The sequence below is a fragment of the Astatotilapia calliptera genome, chromosome 22 (genome assembly GCF_964374335.1).
Source record: "Astatotilapia calliptera chromosome 22, fAstCal68.1, whole genome shotgun sequence".
In the NCBI taxonomy this organism is placed as follows: Eukaryota; Metazoa; Chordata; class Actinopteri; order Cichliformes; family Cichlidae; genus Astatotilapia; species Astatotilapia calliptera.
In genome coordinates this window covers 8,180,187-8,202,007 of record NC_137442.1, presented here as the reverse complement: position 1 = coordinate 8,202,007, position 21,821 = coordinate 8,180,187, and the positions used below count along the sequence as shown (strand labels likewise).

General features: G+C 40.1%; 3 protein-coding genes and 1 long non-coding RNA gene across 4 annotated transcripts in view; 3 read left to right on the top strand and 1 right to left on the bottom strand.

The window, feature by feature from the left end:
• Positions 1-308: 308 nt before the first annotated feature.
• LOC113014337 (uncharacterized) lies at positions 309-14,406 on the bottom strand. The gene is made up of 3 exons (XR_003270956.2): positions 14,246-14,406; positions 9,299-9,327; positions 309-8,702 (listed from the first exon to the last, which is right to left on the bottom strand). It is a non-coding gene; the product is annotated as an uncharacterized LOC113014337 (long non-coding RNA).
• On the top strand, positions 10,068-13,749 carry LOC113014334 (elongation factor 1-alpha). Its single transcript, XM_026155785.2, has 8 exons — positions 10,068-10,255; positions 11,096-11,250; positions 11,742-11,921; positions 12,018-12,314; positions 12,399-12,549; positions 12,633-12,889; positions 12,971-13,205; positions 13,293-13,749. Exons 2-8 carry the CDS (start codon positions 11,107-11,109, stop codon positions 13,415-13,417), a joined length of 1,389 nt encoding a protein of 462 aa, XP_026011570.1. The 5' UTR covers positions 10,068-10,255; positions 11,096-11,106; the 3' UTR covers positions 13,418-13,749.
• The window catches only part of LOC113014335 (elongation factor 1-alpha), a 10,189-nt gene continuing 2,268 nt past the window's right edge, over positions 13,901-21,821 (top strand). Inside the window, exons 1-7 of the mRNA XM_026155786.2 lie at positions 13,901-14,050; positions 15,073-15,225; positions 16,755-16,934; positions 17,031-17,327; positions 17,410-17,560; positions 19,060-19,316; positions 20,719-20,953. Of these exons, the coding sequence (XP_026011571.1) occupies positions 15,082-15,225; positions 16,755-16,934; positions 17,031-17,327; positions 17,410-17,560; positions 19,060-19,316; positions 20,719-20,953 (1,264 nt within the window). The 5' untranslated portion in view covers positions 13,901-14,050; positions 15,073-15,081. The remainder of the gene's footprint in view (positions 14,051-15,072; positions 15,226-16,754; positions 16,935-17,030; positions 17,328-17,409; positions 17,561-19,059; positions 19,317-20,718; positions 20,954-21,821) is intronic.
• The window catches only part of rpl11 (ribosomal protein L11), a 27,233-nt gene continuing 19,855 nt past the window's right edge, over positions 14,444-21,821 (top strand). Inside the window, exon 1 of the mRNA XM_026156601.2 lies at positions 14,444-14,464. Coding sequence (XP_026012386.2) covers positions 14,459-14,464 — 6 coding nt within the window. The 5' untranslated portion in view covers positions 14,444-14,458. The remainder of the gene's footprint in view (positions 14,465-21,821) is intronic.

Genomic DNA, 21,821 nt, shown 5'->3' with positions numbered 1-21,821 from the left:
CCTGCGGGAGATGACATCTATCCTGTTCATATATAATCAGTCTGTATTTTTTTGTTAACTATTCCTTCTTTTAAAATCCAGATTCACATTAAACATTTCAGTTTGCTCACTCACACAGCCCTGAAGTCAGAAATGCATATAGATGTGACGCATTGCTGCAACTAACTGACTGAAATTGTTTCATGCTGATTATTTGGGAAACACTGGTTATATTTAATGATTTCGGGAGTCATTTCACCTTTATACCTGAACCTAAATGAAGATGAACTAATGAGATCATACTAATATTAATTGATAATAATCACACATTTTATTAGTGTTGAATGCTTTATTGAACATATTCAAAATACTACATTTGCAATCAGGAAAACACATTTTATTAGTGAGAGAAATAATGTTTATTTGTATTTTCTAATACAATATTTTAACTGGGTTACAAATCAAAGAGTGGCATATGGGTCAGGAGATATCAAAGAGGCATTTCAATAAGATGAATTGAGGCTGCAATGAAACAAAGTAGCAAAGGCCAGACGTTATTTTACCCTGCAGACTGTTAAATGCATGCAGTCTTCTTAACACTTGGAGTGTGAAAGAAATGCAGATGAGAGCCAGGAAACCTAAAGGGAATACTCTGAAAGTGTGAACATGAGTGTGTGGAGGGTAGCAGCCAAAAGCAAATGTGGGCCCAGCAATGTGTTGCAAATGTGCTTTATTTGCATTAACTGTCCCCATTCCTGCAGCTCATTCAGGGTGTATTTGCATACACTGTCTGTGCTGACATTGCAGTTCAGATTGAGTTACCTTAAACTCTGCCTGTATGCACATGAATGCCAATGACGTGGGATTTTCTGAATGTTAGCAGTGATTTTTTTTTACCCTGCACCCACTCAGACACACCAGTTATGTTTCTTAAAAACTGGCTCACAAAGAAAACTCTGATGTACCAGGACTGAGTGGATGCTGCTGCCGCCCACTTTTAAATCAGCATCAGCATCTTTTCTGTGTGAGATCTTTGCTACACTCTATACCCAAGAGTATGTGGGCATGTTTGTTCTGGAGGCTACAACGCACAGTACGACATTAGATTAATACAAGGGTGCCAATTGTGTTGAAATGATATTTTTTCAATTCAATTTCATTCATTGCTCTTCCTGGTGGGGTGATGCTCGATCTATGTAAGGTTTTTTAAGGTTTCATCCACTTTTTTCTTAAGATCTATTTTGCAAATAGTTGGTTTTTGAATACTGACACCATGCCAGATGTGTTTCTTTCTTATAATAAATGCATAAGTCAGCAAATATAATCTAAATACTGAATTACTGCCCAAAGATAGTCCTGAAACTACCACCATAAGACTATTAATACACCACAAAGCTTAAACATGTAGCTGCCATCTTGCTGAACAAACATATACAGCCATCTCTCTTCTCTCATATCGTGACGCCCCAGATGAACAGAGACAGACTGTGAGCGATACCAGAAACTGACTTCACCGTGAAACTCTTGTTAGTGAGAATAGTTATTTTCACAATTCAGTTCAAGTATATTTATTTATGTATCCAGCATCTTCTACAACAATCCAGAGGAAAAAAATTAACTCTATAAAGCTTTGGCTAATGGTGACATATTAAAAAAAATGTTATATGTCATATTATGACATTTAACATCAGCTATAACACATTTATGAAGTAGAATCTGTATAAAATACAATGATAAAGGAAAAACAAAAAATAAAGGAGAACAGTAAAATTGAGTTCAGAAAACAAACGTCAAAGTAAAATACAATATACTACTATAAAATAAAAATATATAACACTCTGACTCTACTATAAAGTGGCTCCGAGAAGTAGAATAGGTCAGCAAAATTATAGACATTTATTTTAAACTATTACAATTAACTATTTTAGTCAAATGTTTAATGGTCTAACCTGCATAAATGCAAAGTTTAGATTTTTTTTTATTGTGAAGTGTCATTTACTCACCATATACAAGCTACTGGTTTAAGAAAACAATCAGTCTAATTGGACCTAAGCATGTAGATAAGAAGAACAGAGGCTACTTTCAGTTTTAATACTTTATTTAAAATACTAGCGACCATTTACAAAGCCTTCATTTAAAAAAACAGATAATGTGCTGACAAAATGACCTTTTTATTTATTTATTTTTACAATAATGTTACCCAAGTCTGCACTCATAAAATTGTCATTCATTTCTCTCCAAATAAATAAAGCTGATCCCATATTGTTATTTTTCTAAACCCAGACTGGACTTTACCAGATATGTTAATGCCTTTAACTGCTTTTTAATACGTTTTTAGTGTTTTGAAAGGGTCCATCTTTGATGAAAAGCAGCCATAAATCCGGTAAATCTAAAAATTCCATAGTTACTTTTAGTTCAATATGGGAGCCAGTCTCATGGTGATCCTTTTGTCCACCACAACTTTACCATAAGTGGCCTTTGTCTCTTCTTTGACTGCAACTAAAACATCCCAATAATGGTAAACACTTACACCAGATACACAAGCGCTTTGAAACTGAATACTTCCTTTGTAAATATTACCAGTTATTGGAGGGTAAATGTGAAATAAACAAACATAATTCACATTAAAATGAATTTTTAAAATGTGATTTCAAGTAAGATAAGAACAGGATGTTTTTCAAATGACATTGTGTTTACTGTGGGAGGTAAAATTATTCAAATAAAAATGCGTTTTATAAAACATTGATTGAGATGTATCCTAATATTAAATCAAACTGATTTCTTTGAATAATTAAAAAAAATCCTAGTGTCATATCAGCAGTTAAATGTCCGAAGTTATGAAAATCAATCTGTGTAGATGTAATATTTGAGTGTCCAAATAATTTTGGAACACCAGAGCCTTTTCAAACCTATGTTGAGGATTTTGTTACTTGAGGCATTTGAATTTGGATATAACACAAGAGAAGGAGAGAAAAGCATGCATATCTAATTGCAGTCAGGGTTTTTCCACTCAAATTCAGACGTTTGGGGGTGGCGGGGGGTGGTGACTACAGACGTCAGCACAATTGGCCACACATTTAGTTAAGTCACTGAGTCTGTGATAACAAAAGCAGCTGAGCATATATCTGTCAATTCTGGCTCTTTAACCCTCAGATGACTGCCTAAAGTCATAGACGGCCCCAGCTGTAAATCTATTAGTGCCGTTTATTTGTAAAAATATTTAACATCACATTTGTTGACCTACTTCTTCTACTTTTTTTGAAATGAGACACTAATACTGTAGGTTGTATGGCGTAACATTATCAGGTTTTATTTTATTGTAACGTCCCACTTCTAATCAATTTGTGATGTTTTGCAGTGACCTGTGGCTAACAGGTGTTGAGTAGATACTTGAGGTTTGTATTTAATGCTTGAGGTGACAATGAAAACACAGATACTTTGGATTAAAAATTACTGAAACTTATAATTAATCAGAACTTTTTATATTATCTCTTATAAATAAAAATAGTATTGATATGATGTACACAAGCAGAGCCATTTCCTGTGTAAAATATTATAGCTAGGTAGTCTTAAATAACCCACTTGGTCATATTGGGAGCTTAATCAATAGAGGGTTTATAAATAAAATGTATTATAGTTTAGAATAGCCATTTATTGTCATTGTACATGTACAATGGCACTATGGAAAATTATATTTGAAATTAAATGCTTGACTACATGGTTATAAGTAGTTAAAATGTATATTTATTGCAATTCTGATATGTGTCTATCTATCCTCCTCACTAACAAACATGTTTTCCCACGTCAGTAGTGAAATGTTCAGATCTGCCGTTGTCATGACCACCGCTCATACCTGATGAGTCATCACTGACGTGCTGCCAGGGACTGACTGCCGGTCGGTCGGCCTGTTGAATCACATTCTCCTTTTCACTCACACAAACACACACACAGAAAGAGTCATACTTCTTCCTCTCTGCCGCCCTGTTCTAGCTGGTCCCTGAAATAAGAGCACAGCCGTTGTACTTCACTCTCTTCACTCGTCCTATCATTAACAGACTAAATCTTTATGAGCTGGAAGAAGAGCACCCACGCACTGCTAGTAAGTTGGACTTCTAATTAATGTGGCACAAATATCCATGGTACCCAGAAAATGAGTCCAGTGAGACAGCTGATCCCCTCACTTTTGATTTAGTGCCACAGTGAAGCTAAAATTTATGGTTTTGAGTATATACTGTTTGACTTGGCTGCAAAACTGTAACTACTGCGAGTTTAATCTCACTTGGTAGCAAGTGTTAGGAACTTAGATTTGGACACTATAAGCATCAGATGGGCTCATCAGTTACCATTACTCACACCATATATGTGCTCCTAAGGCTACGTCCGCACTAATACGTTTTCATTTGAAAACACATCGTTTTCTCTACGCTTTGGCCTCCCATCCACACTGAGACGGCGCTTTTGCTGAAGGAAAACGAAGCGTTTTGAAAACGCTCTCAAAAATATTTGAAAACGGTGCTTTCGCGTCGCGTTGTGGACAGCGAAAACGGAGACTTTCTAAAACGATGACGCATTTTAGTCATGTGATGCAGTCAAGTGACCAATTAAACTAAGATAGCGGAGGGCAATAAACAGCAGTTGTTTTGTTTGCTCTCAATTTTGACAGCCCTATTAAAGATTAATATCAGTTTGTACATGCTCCAGTTAGATTTTCTTCAAATTCTTTAATTCTCACTCGCTTTTCCAACTTTGTACTTTTGTGTTACTCGCAACAACAACTGCACCTCATTGTTAGTCTATTTAAAAAACTCGGTGCAAAGAGCTGGAAAGTAAATAAACTGCAGACAGAAATGAGGCAGACCGAATCGTCTTGCGTTTCACGCATGCCCAGTACTGGAACGTAAGCGTTTTCGTCCGTTTCAATGTGGATGCACAACTCTGTGGAAATGACTGAAAACGATAGTGTGGAAGCGGAGCGTTTTCAGACGAAAACGTATTTTCAAATGTATCCAGTCTAGTGTGGACGTAGCCTAACAGAATAAAATGTGGCACATTTCAAAAGAGCCCACTCTCATCCCTGGGGCGTCAATGCTAAAGTATAGTTGTGGTCAAGTTCCCTGTGTGATGTCATGCACACACTGCTTGAGAGCTGCTAGCATATTTGGATGATGTGAACACCAGTACATAACCCAATACTAGTAACCGACTGGTTGCTAGCACCAAAAACCTCCATGTGATTGCTTTGGTCACAAGCAAATTGCAGTAGTTGCTTGTTTGTCTGTAGGATGCTGACTTGGGCCTCAGCGCTGCAACCAACACAAAAGGTGAACTTTTTACCTTGAAGATGAGCAATCTCTGTTTTCGGTTTGTGTTTCACGGTTTCACTGTCACTCAGAGATTAGCTAGCAAGTGTTTACAGACGAGATGGTACTTTCCGTAGAAACTACAGCTGACTACGACAATCTGTTAGTGCCAATCACTGCAATCACAAGGAGGTTTTTGGCAACTGGTCAGGGAATACATGTTTTTCCTGGTGACCAGAGGGTCTCTGACTCCCTCTATGCCTGTGTGACTAGGGCTTTAGTAATCAATTTCCCTGCAACTGCCAGCAACCTTCAGCAATCACTCACATGGTGAGTGATTACATGACTGCAAAACCTCAATATTGCCCAAAGCTAACCAAGTTGTTGTTAGTGCCTTGTAAAAATGAAACTGCTATCTGTAACTGGCTGACACAGCCTCGAGCCCTAATGCTAAAGGATAACGATATGTAACAGGGGCAAACAGGAAGCATACATTGCATTGTGATGAGAACAGGTTGATTCATGTTATCCCAAAAATAGATCCCGCTGATATTGGTGATCCCAGTTTTTCCCTTTAGCACCACAGTGAGACTAAAATTTCTGCTTCGGAAGGAACAAATAAATGAATGAATGAAATGAATGAATGAATTGGTTCAATAAATAATTTGGATCATTTACTAATGCCCTAACTAGGATGCTTTGAGAATTAGTTTTCATGCTCAGTACTTTATGGCTGTATAGCTGCAAAACTGTAAACACTTTGTGTTTACTACAACATTTATGTTGAATATAGTGAATATCAAACCTATTAATCAAGTGCCGCTGCTCTCAAATCTCTCTAACTAATAAGCAAATAAAAGAACAAGAATGCTGAATGTCTTTTTAATGTGCATCAAATAACTGAGCACTGCTTGAAACTAGTGTAATTTGTTTAAACAGTTTTGCTGGTATTCACGATCTCTACAGTTTTTTTTAAATGTCTGGTCATTTTATAAAATAACTACTGAAAAGCCAAAAAGTGAAATGAGGACCGAGGTGGGACTTGCTTTCAGAAGGACTTTGCTCAGCTTTATGTTTACAACTGAGGTCATTATTGGAGGAAATATAGAGTGATATAATATGATGCAGATGATCAGAAGCCCAGTGGATTTTTCAAATGAGCGCAGTATTACCACAGAAAGATCTGTTATCTAAAATATGGGTGCAAAGGTCGTGAGATCTTGATGTGCCAAGTGGTGACCGGCGACCATGAAAGTGAATGCAGCTGGGTGGTGTGTTTGCCTGCCAAAGACGCAGCTAAAGCCACTTTCCTGGGAGAACAGGTCAGGTGCCTACGTGTCTAAATCACCTTGAATGCTGAATTCACCCCTGGATCTCTGCCATGTTTCTTCACTCCACCTTTCAAAGACTGGAAAACTGACTTTCTAAATTTCAGGTCCTTCCTGACTCCTTATTGACTCATCAGTGACAACCTCATAAATTAGGGAGAAAGGTTAAATAGTCCCTATTTTATCACACTTGTCCTTTTTCTACAAAGACATTTTTACAGCTGTCAATCAGGCTCCAGGTCAGAGGCAACACCTCAACGGTACAAACTAACTGCCTGGCAGAAGACGCCTGTCCACATTTTTGTGCGCTCACAAGTCAAAACCAGTCACCTCGTTTGAAGACCGCAGACAAATTGTAATTAATAGGTACAGTTATGGATTTGGGTCCTATGTTTGGAAAATCATTGTTTTATCTTGTGATGGAAACTAAATATCCAAATAAGCTGTGTGTTACTATATGTGTCATATTTTAATATACTTCTCTTTTTTTTAAGTATATTTCCCCAAAATATAAACCAGTCCTAGAGATCAAGCAATTGATCATTTATCATCAAAGTCAAGAAAAACTGCATCATTTCTGGTTCACAATGGCTGATTGTCAGGAGGTATGGTTTTATCCTCAAGCTGGGTCTCTGAGGTGCGACTATGCACATAACCACCACTAGTCCCCATGAAAGAATCTGTATTAACTTACTTCCCTGAAGTCAAAGCATATTCCTGTTATTTTTGGCCATTTAAATCAATGAACATGCATAAATTGCAAACGAAGCTGACAAGAAGTCGCTGTTGTCATACTTTTGAAGGAGTAAATTTAAAAATTAGCAGACATGTGGATGTCCTCACAGGTCCTGGAGATCCCATTTGATTATAACATTTATATGAAATTTATGAGAGCGGATCCTTGGATGCTCGCAGATGGGGAAATGATAACATAACAGTAGCATTTACCTTCTTTAGACATAAATAATGATGATCTATGTTAGTTTGGACCTCAAGTGATTTTACTTTCTCAAAGTTTAAAAGAAAGATTTTAAAAGAAACCTATACTCTATTTAAGGAAACAGGTTGAAACCTTGAGCACCTTTGTGGCTTTGTTTGGTAGAAGGGCTGCACATAGTAGTTTTGTACTCTCAAAGAAAAACTGCAAGTGTGTATAATCTGAACTTGTTCATTTGTATTTTATTGCAATGCAAAAAAGTTTATGAGTGTACCTACACAGAGGCACATTTTTTCTGTTAATACTGCTAGTGCAACCTTTCGGCGCTAGAGCATTTATTTATTTTTGATTCATTTATGGTTGACTGAAAGTTCATTGTTTATTTTTCCAGGTACACTGCCACCTACTGTGACAGCACAAAAGAGAAGTGCAGCCTGACTAATTCACAGAAACAATGTGAAAAACTCCGTAATGATGGTGAGATAGTCCAAATTTGATGAATTCACAGGGTGTTTCCTGGCTATAGTTAAGGCAATGACCCTGTGTTACCTTACTTAACTGAAATTCTTGGCCATTTAATAAACAAAAATGTATTTCATGCTCATGTAGCCCCTTTTATGTGCAGGGAAAACACAGATTTATGATGAAAGGGGTTCACAGAATCACATCCACAGGTGGTGTGTTTGGGTACCAGTTACCTGCAAGCTTGTTGAGGCTCACATTTTTACACCCTTCCTGGAGAATGGCAGTTATCCACCCTGTGAATACATTTAAATCTCTCATTGTGTTATTGGCGTGGCTCCTCATCTGTAGCTCGTCTGACGGGTTATATTTAAAGATGTAAAACACAGCAGAACTGGTTTATAGTCAAACATTAAGAGCAATTCACATGCATGCATAAGCAGTGCATTTACTGGTGTTTTGCGTATAAAAAGACCTACACTTTAAAAGGTGTCTGCCAAGATGAGCTCTTTAACAACTGTAAATGTCCTGCTGCTCCACACCACGCTCTTTCTGCTCTTATCTCCTCCGTGCTCTCTTCTTATCTCCCTACCCACCTCTCAGGCTTTTCACTCTGTCCCCCACCCCCCTCGCCATCGCTGTGCTTGGTGCTGAGTGAAGGCAGCAGCTGCCAAGTCGAAGTGCCTGCTACCTGAACTGCAAAGAGAAAGCCGAGCCAGTATTTAGTGTGTATGTATGTGAGAGAGTACCAGGGGAAGCCAGCTGCCTCTGTGCTGGGCAACATGCCAGAGTGACGAGGAAGAGGCAGAATCTGACCTCCTGACCTCCAAGCAGCATCCTCTGACCGAGTTCTCAGCCTTATTCCACCTTTATTTTATTTGTTTTAATTATTCACAATGTACAGATTTACCAGGGAGGTGCACAGAGAAAATGTGGCCACATTAGCTGTAAATATTCTTAAGATTTAGATATATATTTTTGGATTTCCCACCATGCTTTGGTTTGCAGTTGTAAACAAGCCCCCACTTTTAATTCAATCAAACATGTTCACACCCAGCTGCCAGGAATGTAGATGTGTGGCTGATAGGGTGTCTTGAAAACAGTGGGGTTTCATCTTTCCCCCCACCCTGGGTGCTCTTTGAATCTCATTGGATTTAAATAATCTTATCAGACTGATGAGACAACCCAGTGTTAACAGTAGTTGGAAGTGGGGAGTGTCCTCAGGGACTTTGGATTGAGGTTTGAAACTTCTAAAACATAAATTGTGATTAAAATAATCAAAATTCTGTTACCTGTGTGTGACGTTTCTGCTCGGATGTCCCTGAAAAACATAAAATCAGTGAATTATCATGAATATTTAAAACATTTTTTAAAAATAAAGCACAGATGCAATCCCCTTTTCCCATTATTTTCTGAAGGGTTTGACTGCAGTGCTAATTATAAGCCTGAATTATTATAAATAAGAATCAGGGTTTTTCCTGGCATAAAGAGACCTTTTGGGAGACTGGAAGCTTGACTGTTATGGACACGAGTCTTTTTTCCCTTAACAGAGGTTTATGCATCTTCCAGTCATTTCTTGGCCACCTAATATATAAACGTGTATACGTAGCTTTAGTAAAGTACATTCTACTAGTTAATTTTTTCCTTGACTTGAGTGCTGCTAATGTTTTCTTTCTAAAAGCTCTATGGGTGCTGCCAAATTACATCATTTATACCTAAGAAAAAAACCCTAAAATATAATAAAAGTACTCTTTAATGTACAACAATACTACACATATTTCACTTAAATAGCATTAAAGTAGATTATTATTATTTTCCCTCAGCATCCTAGCATTTTGTGTTCTGATGTCTGGAAAATGTAAAAGTGTGCACCTTTTCATAATAAAAGTGGAGGGATTTGTGTGAAATCTAACTTTAAAGATGTGTTTTTCTGTATCTTTTAAGTCACCCTCGTTTCTCCCCTGGAGATTTTTTTTTATTTTATTAATTAATTATTATTATTATTATGTTTTTTGATTTTATTCATATCACTGATGAGACATGATGCATGTTGCAGGGCTTCATTCGGCGGCGTGCTGACGTTTTTTGCAGGAATGTGTGTGATTTGCGGGGTTTTGCGCCGGGGAGGGTGACGGGAAATGAGGCCGCCTCCCATTGAGTATAAAACCTCCCAGTCCGGCCCCACTCTTCCTCTTTCTGTTACCTGGCTTAGGGGCAGCAGCTTTGGCCGTGAAAACCCAGAAACACCGGTGAGTTTAGCTCCCATTCTTCACATAGAGAGGGACCCGGCCTCGGGCCTTTAACGGTTGTAGTTAAACGTGATTTGTTTAGGCGTTAGCATCTTCTTTGTGCTTCTTTCGTTTAATCCCAAACTTTGCTTTTTCGGTTACGTAACTTGACACTAACCTGTGGATTTAATTTTCGAGGGAATTAATCCTAAAAAATGGTAAAGGTCGTTCTCGCCTGATTGTATTTAACATGATAGTTTTTTGTGAGGTTTGTGCGTTAGTGGGTTTACTGGATGCTGTTTTTAAACTTTTGACGAAAGATTTTTTACGAGGGAGGCGAAAATGTAGAGTGGGCAACGGGAACAAAGGAGGGCTGCAAGACCGGAGATCCGAAGATGCTTGAATGGCATTTCTTCTCTCTCCTCACTGAAACAACTGCCCGTATTTATCCGGCAACAGGTGCTTGAAGTCCGGACGAGAGAGCTTCTGAATATTTGGCGATCTTTGTAACTTTATCCGACGTGGCCCAGTGGAGTAACACGTGTCTCGGCTGGCTTGTGGCCGAGTGAGGCCTAGCAGTAGCAGCCGCCTGCTAGCGGCTAAAGCCTAGCGCCCGAGTAGCCATGGAGTTGAATTTCAGTTTTTAACTCCGTATAAATTAAAAAGACAATACGTTTCAGTAGGCTTTGTTTTTTTTTTTCACCGCCTTTCATTATGCCTACATGCCGGGATGGTTTCCTAATGTAGCCGGGCTCAAGATGCGATAGCTTAGTTGTACATGCATGTCTGTTAACGAAGCCTAACTGGTACTTAATAGTAAGCCTAACGCAATTTTTTATTTTTATTTAATCTTGCCCACAGAAACTAAAACAATGGGAAAGGAAAAGACCCACATTAACATCGTGGTCATTGGCCATGTCGACTCCGGCAAGTCCACCTCCACCGGTCACTTGATCTACAAGTGCGGAGGAATCGACAAGAGAACCATCGAGAAGTTTGAGAAGGAAGCCGCTGAGGTAAGAGCTTGTGTATTTAGTTACATTTTATCCATTTTGTCTTGAAAACAGTTTCTGTTAAAAAGTCCAAGATGGCGGCGTCGGCATGCCTTCCTCTGAGCTCAACTGCCCGGCATGAGGGTGTAACAGCCGTGTGCGCGCATGCGGGGTGGGGCTTATCGCGCGCAGAGCACTGGTGGTGAATGTGCACTTTGTCTGACAGTCTGAGGCCTCCAGTGAAAAGAAATCCTTAAAATTTATACACAAAACAAAGTACAACCTGTTTGAATATGACTTGCATACACTAAGATTTAGAAATACTTTTGATGCTTTTGGAAAATTGTGGGTTTTATGTTTGTACCTATCATAGGTGATTTAATGTCCCTTTTTGAGGAGGGGGGCTCCTGGTAATTTGAATACTGAATGCACTTAAAATTTATCTTAGGATCCACATTGAAATTTTCCATGTAGATATTTGTGACCTTAAATTTCATTAATTTCTTCCCGTTCAGATGGGAAAGGGCTCCTTCAAGTACGCCTGGGTGCTGGACAAACTGAAGGCCGAGCGTGAGCGTGGTATCACCATCGATATCGCTCTGTGGAAGTTCGAGACCAGCAAGTACTACGTGACCATCATTGATGCCCCTGGACACAGAGACTTCATCAAGAACATGATCACTGGTACCTCCCAGGTAAAAACAATAAGCTCCAACATGAGGATTTGACTCCTGCAAACTTCGCCTTGCAGCAGACTTGGATCTAATCTGCATCCTGGTGTTCATTTTCAGGCTGACTGCGCTGTGCTGATCGTTGCTGCTGGTGTTGGTGAGTTCGAGGCTGGTATCTCCAAGAACGGCCAGACCCGTGAGCACGCCCTGCTGGCCTTCACCCTGGGTGTAAAGCAGCTCATCGTTGGAGTCAACAAGATGGACTCCACCGAGCCCCCCTACAGCCAGGCTCGTTTTGAGGAAATCACCAAGGAAGTGAGCGCCTACATCAAGAAGATCGGCTACAACCCCGCCGCCGTTGCCTTCGTCCCCATCTCTGGATGGCACGGAGACAACATGCTGGAGACCAGTGACAAGGTGAGGACTGCTAGCCATTCCACACATCTCAATTTGCTAATCTGACTGAACATGGACTAAACAATCAATGACTTTTGTCTGTAGATGAGCTGGTTCAAGGGATGGAAGATCGAGCGCAAGGACGGCAATGCCTCTGGAACCACCCTGCTGGAGGCTCTGGATGCCATCCTGCCACCTTCCCGCCCCACTGACAAGCCCCTCCGTCTGCCCCTGCAGGACGTCTACAAGATTGGCGGTGAGAACTGTCATAGTACTACAAGGCTAGTATTGCACTACACCCATGTTTTTCTGTGCTTTAACAATGTTTTAATTTCTCAGGTATTGGAACTGTACCCGTCGGCCGTGTTGAAACTGGTATCATCAAGCCCGGCACCGTCGTCACCTTCGCCCCTGTCAACCTGACCACTGAGGTGAAGTCCGTGGAGATGCACCACGAGTCTCTGCCCGAGGCTGTGCCCGGTGACAACGTTGGCTTCAACGTCAAGAACGTCTCCGTCAAGGAAATCCGTCGTGGATACGTTGCTGGCGACAGCAAGAACGACCCACCCAAGGGTGCTGAGAGCTTCAACGCTCAGGTTGGTGTGGCGACAATGGTGCTGGGAGTCTTCAGGGTTGGGTTGTATTATGGAATATGCTAACTTTTAGCGTGTCCACAGGTCATCATCCTGAACCACCCCGGTCAGATCGCTGCAGGCTATGCCCCTGTGCTGGATTGCCACACTGCCCACATTGCTTGCAAGTTCAGCGAGCTGGTTGAGAAGATCGACCGTCGTTCTGGCAAGAAGCTTGAGGACAGCCCCAAGTTCGTCAAGTCCGGAGATGCCGCCATTGTCAAACTGATCCCACAGAAGCCCATGGTTGTGGAGTCCTTCTCCAACTACCCTCCCCTCGGTAAGTTTGCTTCCCAGAAGCCCTACTTGATTTGACTAGGCATAATGTACAGCAGCTAACCCCACCTTTCCCCTGCTCCTATTTCAGGTCGTTTCGCCGTGCGTGACATGAGGCAGACAGTGGCTGTCGGTGTCATCAAGTCTGTTATCCCCAAGGAAGTGTCCGGAAAGACAACCAAGGCTGCAGAGAAGGCTCAGAAGGGCAAGAAATGAATGGCCGTTCAGGGAATCCATCAACAAGACGTGTGCTGGCAGCAGCGGGCAACATCTTCCCTTACATCTTCCTCCCACCCTGGATCATCCTCGCTGAGGCACAGCTCTATACTCAAGGACTGGCTTATGCTGATTAAAACCCATCGCAAGAGTTTTCGCAGGAAAAAGAACTCTATGGCATTGTCACTTACCTGAATCACATGACAGTGCCTCTTCTCAGTTGAGTTTAAGTTGGAAATGGTTTAGAACTGTATCTCAATGTTAAAATGCCACATTTGATTGGAAAGAAGCTGCTGGTAACTAATAAAATATTGTCTCCGAAAAAATTGAAATTGGCTTGTCTGTATCCTTCACAGTTGCAGTTGGTATGACAGGCGAGCCTCTGTCATGTGCTGCAGCTGTTTTTTATCCATGCTATTTGTGTCCAGTGATGCACTTGTCATCCAATCACCTCCATAGGAGATATGCCACCCCAGCCAATAGCACCCCTTATTTTAGTCTGACACACAGCAAGAGCAATGCACATCCCTCCCTCTCCTCTCGTTCGGTATATAAACACCGGAGAGATCACGCTCTGTCCTTTTTTTGCCTCTGCTCGAAATCTCTGGACGTCTTGGTAGTTGCTGGACACAGGTTGGTGAATTTAATTTAAAATGCAGCTGTTGGAGCTAAATTTTTAGCATTGATGCATTTCCACAAAAGCTGGGGTAGTACAGGGCTTAAATCCTTTAAATCAACTGATGGCTAGAGCCAGAAACCTTAGTAATCCATTCAGTGAAACGTAGCATTAAGAATTCTCATTGAAAGGTTTAAAACGTGCCAGCTTACCTTATTTGCTTCTCCTGGCTCGTTTTAGCCTGTCTGGCTCACTTGTAAGGGTCCACATCAGGATTTTTAGGCAGGCGCTAGGGACAGATGTCAAAAACGAGTTGCCAGGTTGTTTCTGCCAGTCATGGTAGCCCTGTTCTTTCCACCTGCGTGAACGCGCGCATTGACTCTCAATGCTGTATGTTCGGGTGCGCGCTTGCATCAGTTGACAACATGGCGGCTCCGCGCTCCCGACGGGTGCAACATGGAGGAGAGGAGCCGGTTTTCATCCAGCACGCACATGGCGTGTGACTCATCAGCGTCCCACCTCGGTGTCCTTAATGTTTATAGATGGTGTCCTTTATTTCAAAAGGGAAAAAAAAGCACCCCCTCCCCAATAGTCTCTTATGTTCAAAACGTATATTAGCATACTGCAGCCATTTACAATTCATACGACTTTGCGTATTTTTTGTTGCGCAAGGACCGCCTAGCTAACAGTACTTAACCTCTAATGCCGCAGTTACAGCAAAGTGGAAAGAAACAGTTTATTACTACATTTTGACAAGTTAATTTTCAATTTAATTGGCTTCATAAAACTCCTGGGGAATGACCAAGAACAAGGCCTGTGAGATAAATTGGAGCCTGAATTATTTCATTTTATTAAACACGAATCCCCCATTAATTTAATAACTCTGCAGAAAAACAGGGATCCTTAACGTTCGGTGAAGGCAATGAGCCACAATGGCGTTCACTGGGCTCACACCATTTTGGGGACAACTACTATTATATATGGCACATTATGTATTTGAAAAGTGGAAATGACTGCTCCTCATGTTGTTTAAAAACAGTAAATCGAAATGGGAAAGGAAAAGACCCACATTAACATCGTGGTCATCGGACATGTCGACTCCGGCAAGTCCACCACCACCGGTCACCTGATCTACAAGTGCGGAGGAATCGACAAGAGAACCATCGAGAAGTTTGAGAAGGAAGCCGCTGAGGTGGGTGACTGCGGCCTAATCTTAGGCTTTTTACCGCATAAACACTGTATGGGATATAACAGTGAGACTCTGAGGTAAAATGCCGTAACAGTAGACGGTGGGGTGTGGTGGAATAACTGTTCAATGATATTATTTGGGTAAAACCGCCATCTACTGTTAAAAAATACACACTGCCCTCAAGCGCAAAATACGCATAAAGATTTAAATGTTAGGTTAATTTATGTCGTGCAAAATAAGAGTTAAAATCTTGCTTGTATATAATTATATATTTAAGATTACGCAACATTTTAGGGGAAACTGAATTAATTAAACATTGAAAGTGAAATTTATTAAACATTCAATTCATTTTTTGATATAGCGACAAATCACTGCTTTCCCCTTAAGGTGGTTTATAATCTAATGTAAAGACCATACAATATAATATAATCATTATACATGATATATATCATGAAAATTATATGTTATAATTTTTTACTTGTATATTATAACATGAAATGTTCCAATAACCAATGTTTTTGGATACATTCTGTATTCTACGATAGGACTAGGATGAATACAGGATATTAGCACTGAAACCTAGGGCTCAGTAAGGCACAGACATTGAAGGATGCCAAAGAATGCTTAGCAGACCTTGAACACAAGAATTTAACAAAGACAAACACAAGGCAGAAAAATGCAGCATTTTCATAAGAAAACCTGTTTTAATCAATTCACAAAACATACAAAAACATACAGAAACTATTCTGGTTGACTGTATAAGGTACAAAAAAATGTTGTTTTACATAATTTTTCTCACCTAGCCTGTAAATTTTTTGGTGCTATTAGGCTGAACAGAGGTTCATTTTTTAAAAGTATGCTCTCCTGAATGTAAGCTGAAGAAAAACAGCTTTAGGTCTAGAAAAAAATTATTTAAAAATAAGACTTATTTATGAGGTACTGAATTAACCAAACCGAGTTTTCCCTGCTCATTAAAGTTTTTGTTGCGCGGCAAAACATGTTTTGGCCTTACATCACAAAAGATTTTAACCATTTTTTAGTAGGGTTTACTTTACTTAAGAATAAGTTAATTATATATTTTTTGTTTGCTTATGAAATGGGTAAAAAAACAGTAAAATGCATATACCTCTGAAAACGCTGCAACCAGATTAACAGAATCAACCTTTCAGAATGTACCTCTGTTAAACAAGCTAACTCAGATTGTCTGCCTAGCATAGTTGCATAATCACCCCTTAAAAAGCTCATTATGAGCCAGTTAAAAGGTGATTTTACCTTTTCAGATTAAGGGATTAACTGGAGTTTAGTATTTGTATTTTGTCAAAGGTTCAAGGTCATGAACACTGGTGAAGGATGCTTGTATTTCTATAAGATTAACAATAAATTAAAATAGTAAAGTAAAATTCTCTAAATTCAGTTCTGATAAGGCTGGACTTCAGTTTTCTCAGATCTATGAATAAAACCGATTAAATAAAATCTCTTCTGTTAAACCTTTCTGACTGATTCTTCCCTCTACTTTGCTTTTTGTGGTTCAGATGGGAAAGGGCTCCTTCAAGTACGCCTGGGTGCTGGACAAACTGAAGGCCGAGCGTGAGCGTGGTATCACCATCGATATCGCTCTGTGGAAGTTCGAGACCAGCAAGTACTACGTGACCATCATTGATGCCCCTGGACACAGAGACTTCATCAAGAACATGATCACTGGTACCTCCCAGGTAAAAACAATAAGCTCCAACATGAGGATTTGACTCCTGCAAACTTCGCCTTGCAGCAGACTTGGATCTAATCTGCATCCTGGTGTTCATTTTCAGGCTGACTGCGCTGTGCTGATCGTTGCTGCTGGTGTTGGTGAGTTCGAGGCTGGTATCTCCAAGAACGGCCAGACCCGTGAGCACGCCCTGCTGGCCTACACCCTGGGTGTAAAGCAGCTCATCGTTGGAGTCAACAAGATGGACTCCACCGAGCCCCCCTACAGCCAGAAGCGTTTTGAGGAAATCACCAAGGAAGTGAGCGCCTACATCAAAAAGATCGGCTACAACCCCGCCACGGTTGCCTTCGTCCCCATCTCTGGATGGCACGGAGACAACATGCTGGAGCCCAGTGACAAGGTGAGGGATTCAAACACACCCCAGTGTAGACGTCTGCTCGAAGAGTCTTTCTCTTCACTTCCTCTCATTTTCTACACTTTAGATGGCCTGGTTCAAGGGCTGGAAGATCGAGCGCAAGGAAGGCGGAGCCACAGGCACCACCCTGCTGGAGGCTCTGGACTCCATCATGCCACCTTCCCGCCCCACCGACAAACCTCTGCGTCTGCCCCTGCAGGACGTCTACAAGATTGGCGGTAAGTAAAGCCACACAGCACCCTGTAAAACCAGTAAGTCATCACGCATCTCAAGGAAAAAGTAAAACCTGTGTCTCTTCCCACTCGTGGCTGGCTCCAAAAGCGAGTCAGTGCCCACAAACTCCCATTTTTAAATGCCTACAGTAAAAAACTACCTCTAAAGGTAGTTTTTAAAAAGTAATTTATTTGGATTTAAAGTTAAGAGGTGTGATTGCTGAGATTGACACAGATTTATTGTTGACTTCCTGACCTCACTTCCACTAATCGGTGTCTGGACTGGACCTTCAGACCCTGTTTGTGCTTTTTGTGCCTTCTGGAACATTTTTAATACAATAATTTGAATAATGATACGACTTGCTGTGTGGTAAAAACCATCCAAGTTTATGCTTTTAATTAGTTTATTATTCTTTTATTATATACAGATTTGCATCTGTGCAGTGCACCTGCAGAGTTTATGGATAACTTTTAGTGGTTTTTGGACCCTCAAAACTAATATAGCTGCAAACAAAACACAAATAGTCTGACTCCGACAACCGCTGTGTTCCTCTACTCTGAAATCACCAGCAACAAGCTTATTAATTTCCCTCATTGCCGTTTCAGAGCTGTAGCATCAGCATCGTTCTCCTCAGTAGTATCTGAGCACCAGCAGGAAATAATGAAAATACTTAAACAATCTAAAGGTCGACCTTGCTGTCATTACGTTTGCTGACCCCAGCTGCAGGATTGCGTGAGTGTAATGTAGAGCTGAATGTTATGAGAGTCAAAGATGGACAGAAGCAGTACAAATATTTCAGGGGTTTTCTATTTTATGTTTTTTGTTTTGTCACAACAGAAATAACAAAGAAATACCTTATAACAGGATCTGATTGCTGATTTGATGATTGTAAAAGTAACTAAATCACTGGCAAATCACTCGTTGTGTTCATTTTTACGACAAAAAAAGTAATCTAAATACTTTGCAGTGTTGCTTTGTATTGTGTTACATCCAGTGCTTTTAAGAGTGATTAATAAGAAAACTGTAAAACCTCCTTCATAAACATCTTGGGTAGTTTGAAATAATATATCAGGAAAAGCAAAGAGGATATTTAATTATGAAAATCTTGTCACCTCAGTTTAGTTGATAACATTAAAGCCACATTAGATTCCAGAATCAAAACACCTTACTTTTATTGTTTTAAGTTGTTTGAGCTTTATTTAGCTTTAACTATTAAAATGTATTTCTTTGTTTGTATGTTTTTGGACCATTTTATTTCTTTACTGCTGCTATTATTTTAAATTCTATGAAGCTTCTTCTACCTCTGGTTTTACAGGACTTACAAATGTAATTTTATTATTAATACTAAAAACAGTACACAATAAAAACCCAGCTGCCTCTTCCTCACTGTTTTAAGTGTTTAACCAATCAGATCAGTCTTTATTTACAAAAGCAGAAAAGCTTGAATACTAAAAAAAAGACAAGTCAGATATGGAGGAGCGCTGACTTCTCTCCCTCCTGTCAGGTATCGGAACCGTTCCCGTCGGCCGTGTTGAGACCGGTATCCTGAAGCCCGGCATGGTCGTCACTTTCGCTCCCCCCAACCTGACCACAGAGGTGAAGTCCGTGGAGATGCACCACGAGTCTCTGTCTGAAGCTCTGCCCGGTGACAACGTCGGCTTCAACGTCAAGAACGTCTCCGTCAAGGAAATCCGCCGTGGAAACGTGGCCGGCGACAGCAAGAACGACCCACCCCAGGCTGCGGAGAACTTCACCGCCCAGGTAAGCATAAAGAAAAGATTAAACATGTGATAATAAACATGCACACAGTTATTTTTGTAGATTATACATGAAGCAGGTACACAGCAACACTTCAGTATAATGCTTTACGCTGCTTAAATCCAAACTAATCTCAGGGCCACCCATAAATACATACATTTAAAATGAAATAGTTTCTTCTTATTAATTCACTGATTCCTTTCAGTCTTCCGATGGTTTCCATGTTAAGAGTGATTCCCCATTTATTTATTTATTTATCAGGAAAGACTCTGGCCAAGAAGGCACATCATTACTTTACCTCTGCCTCCTGACAGCCCCTACTTCAGTCTAAGTTCTTTAGAAGTAATTTCATTCTTTAATGTCGATATTTGTTGATAATTGTGAACTAATTCACAAAACTGAAAATGAAGCCTTTCTGTTAACAGGTTAATGATAAATGACTTCTCGTGGCTTACCTGCAGCATCTGCAGGCCCCACCAGTGTACCAAAGCCCTGATTTCGGGAATCAGCTCACCCAGTTTGTAAATCAATCATGATTTATTAGTTACACATTTTAACCACTGAGCATTAAAGGGGATCTTTATCAGTTCAGTGTAAAGAGCACTTTGTTTTCTTTAGAGCTGTCAAAGGTTTGAGAAACATCTTTTGTTTTGCTGTTTTAAGGTTTGTCTTGTGCTTTATTTGTCCTGTTTCCCATATCTGCATATGGAAAAAACAAACTGACCACTAAATAATGGCTGACAAACAAATAAAAGCAAAAACAAAATACAGGTGGACCCCTGCTGGATTGTGAAGGTACTGCAGGCAAGAGGTCCTTCACAAATAAATAAATAGCTTTTGTTTGAAAAGTTTTAAACCAAGTAAATCATATAGTATCTATTACCTATTTTGACACCTTTTAATTAAAATGTAATTTTTTAATTACTCATTTATCTGATTTTTTTTAAATCTGAAAACTATGGTATGCCTCATCACTGTTTATGTCTACATTTATTCAGGTAAAAAATGACAGAATTACATGACTGTCTATCCTATTCTGAGGCGAAGTCTCCCGATAGTAGAGAAAAAAATCAGCAAGTGGAGTTCTTATTTAATGTAGTCTAAGTATTTCCACTTAGGCCTCTTAGCTGTGATTAAACCAAGCATGAGTACGAGAATTTAAACCAGTTTGTTTAAAAGCACATCTTCATCGACAGACATCCCCCTAAGAAAAGCTGCACAGAAAACTAAAAATGTTAAAGTTGAAGGAAATGTTTTTGGAGCTTAATCCAGAAAGGAATACAATCCTGGATAGCCCCCCCCCTCCTCATTTCGGTTATTTCTGTCACAAATAGAAGTCCAGTAATAAACTGAGGAAGGATATTGATCTCTAAGTACAACACTTCCCTCATTTCTCCCTTCATAGGTCATCATCCTGAACCACCCCGGCCAGATCGCCCAGGGTTACGCCCCCGTGCTGGACTGCCACACCGCTCACATCGCCTGCAAATTCAGTGAGCTCAAAGAGAAGATTGACCGTCGTTCTGGCAAGAAGCTTGAGGACAACCCCAAGGCTCTGAAGTCAGGAGATGCCGCCATCATCACCATGGTGCCTGGAAAACCCATGTGTGTCGAGAGCTTCTCCCAGTACCCTCCCCTTGGTGAGTAAAAACGCTGTTTGTCTCGAAGATAATTATGTGTCAGCCTTTCCTTTAAAGCTGCAGTAACAGTGCAGTCGTGGTTAAGATTACTGTGTGCTTGGAATGTTACATCAGGTCGGTTTGTGAGTGTTTCCGTGAATTATTTTGGGTTTTATGGTAATTTTATTATCGAGTGAAATTAATTGAAGCTTCATCATGACAAAGTTTGTGTTTTTGGGGTGCTCATTGTGGCCCAAAAAAATATTTCAGCACCCTGGGCCTTTAAAGGGATCACATCCAGCTCCATATTTGAAAGTGTGGTCAGGTTTAACAATATATCTGTGACTTGAGATCATTTAACCTCATGTGATCTGTCATGATTAATAGAATAGAATAGATCTTTATTGTCACTGTTACAAGAACAGTGAAACACAGTTTGGTATCTCTCCGTTAGCAGCATATAGAAATTTAATATTAAAATTCCTTCAGAATAAGAGAAAAAAAAACAAAAAGAAAAAAAAGAGAAACAAAAAAAATGGACTTGAAGTTTAAGAGGTGCCTACACAGTGAATGTATGTAACAACGTAAGTGTCTACACAGAAATGTACAAGGTATATACAAGTTATATATGCTATATAAAAGAGCAGGTGCAATATAGGGTGCAATGTGATGGCAGTGAACTTTGAGTAAGAGCTAGGACTAGAGGTAGGAATGCTGGTTGCATTATACTACAATAAATGCAGTTTATAAATACAGTGAAAATGTCCATAAATGTTAACAGCACAGTTAACCGTTAACCTTCAATCAGGGTGGAGGTAGGGCATGTTTCTATTGAGCCTGTTTGTCTTTGACCTGATTGACCTGTAGCGTTTATAAAAGGCCCGGGGGG

Excerpts from the sequence above, each read along its gene's own strand:
- LOC113014334 (XM_026155785.2), top strand. The coding sequence starts at position 11,107 with ATGGGAAAGGAAAAGACCCACATTAACATCGTGGTCATTGGCCATGTC. Across the intron at positions 11,251-11,741 it reads TTGAGAAGGAAGCCGCTGAG|ATGGGAAAGGGCTCCTTCAA; the intron begins GTAAGAGCTTGT and ends CTTCCCGTTCAG. Across the intron at positions 12,890-12,970 it reads CTGAGAGCTTCAACGCTCAG|GTCATCATCCTGAACCACCC; the intron begins GTTGGTGTGGCG and ends GCGTGTCCACAG.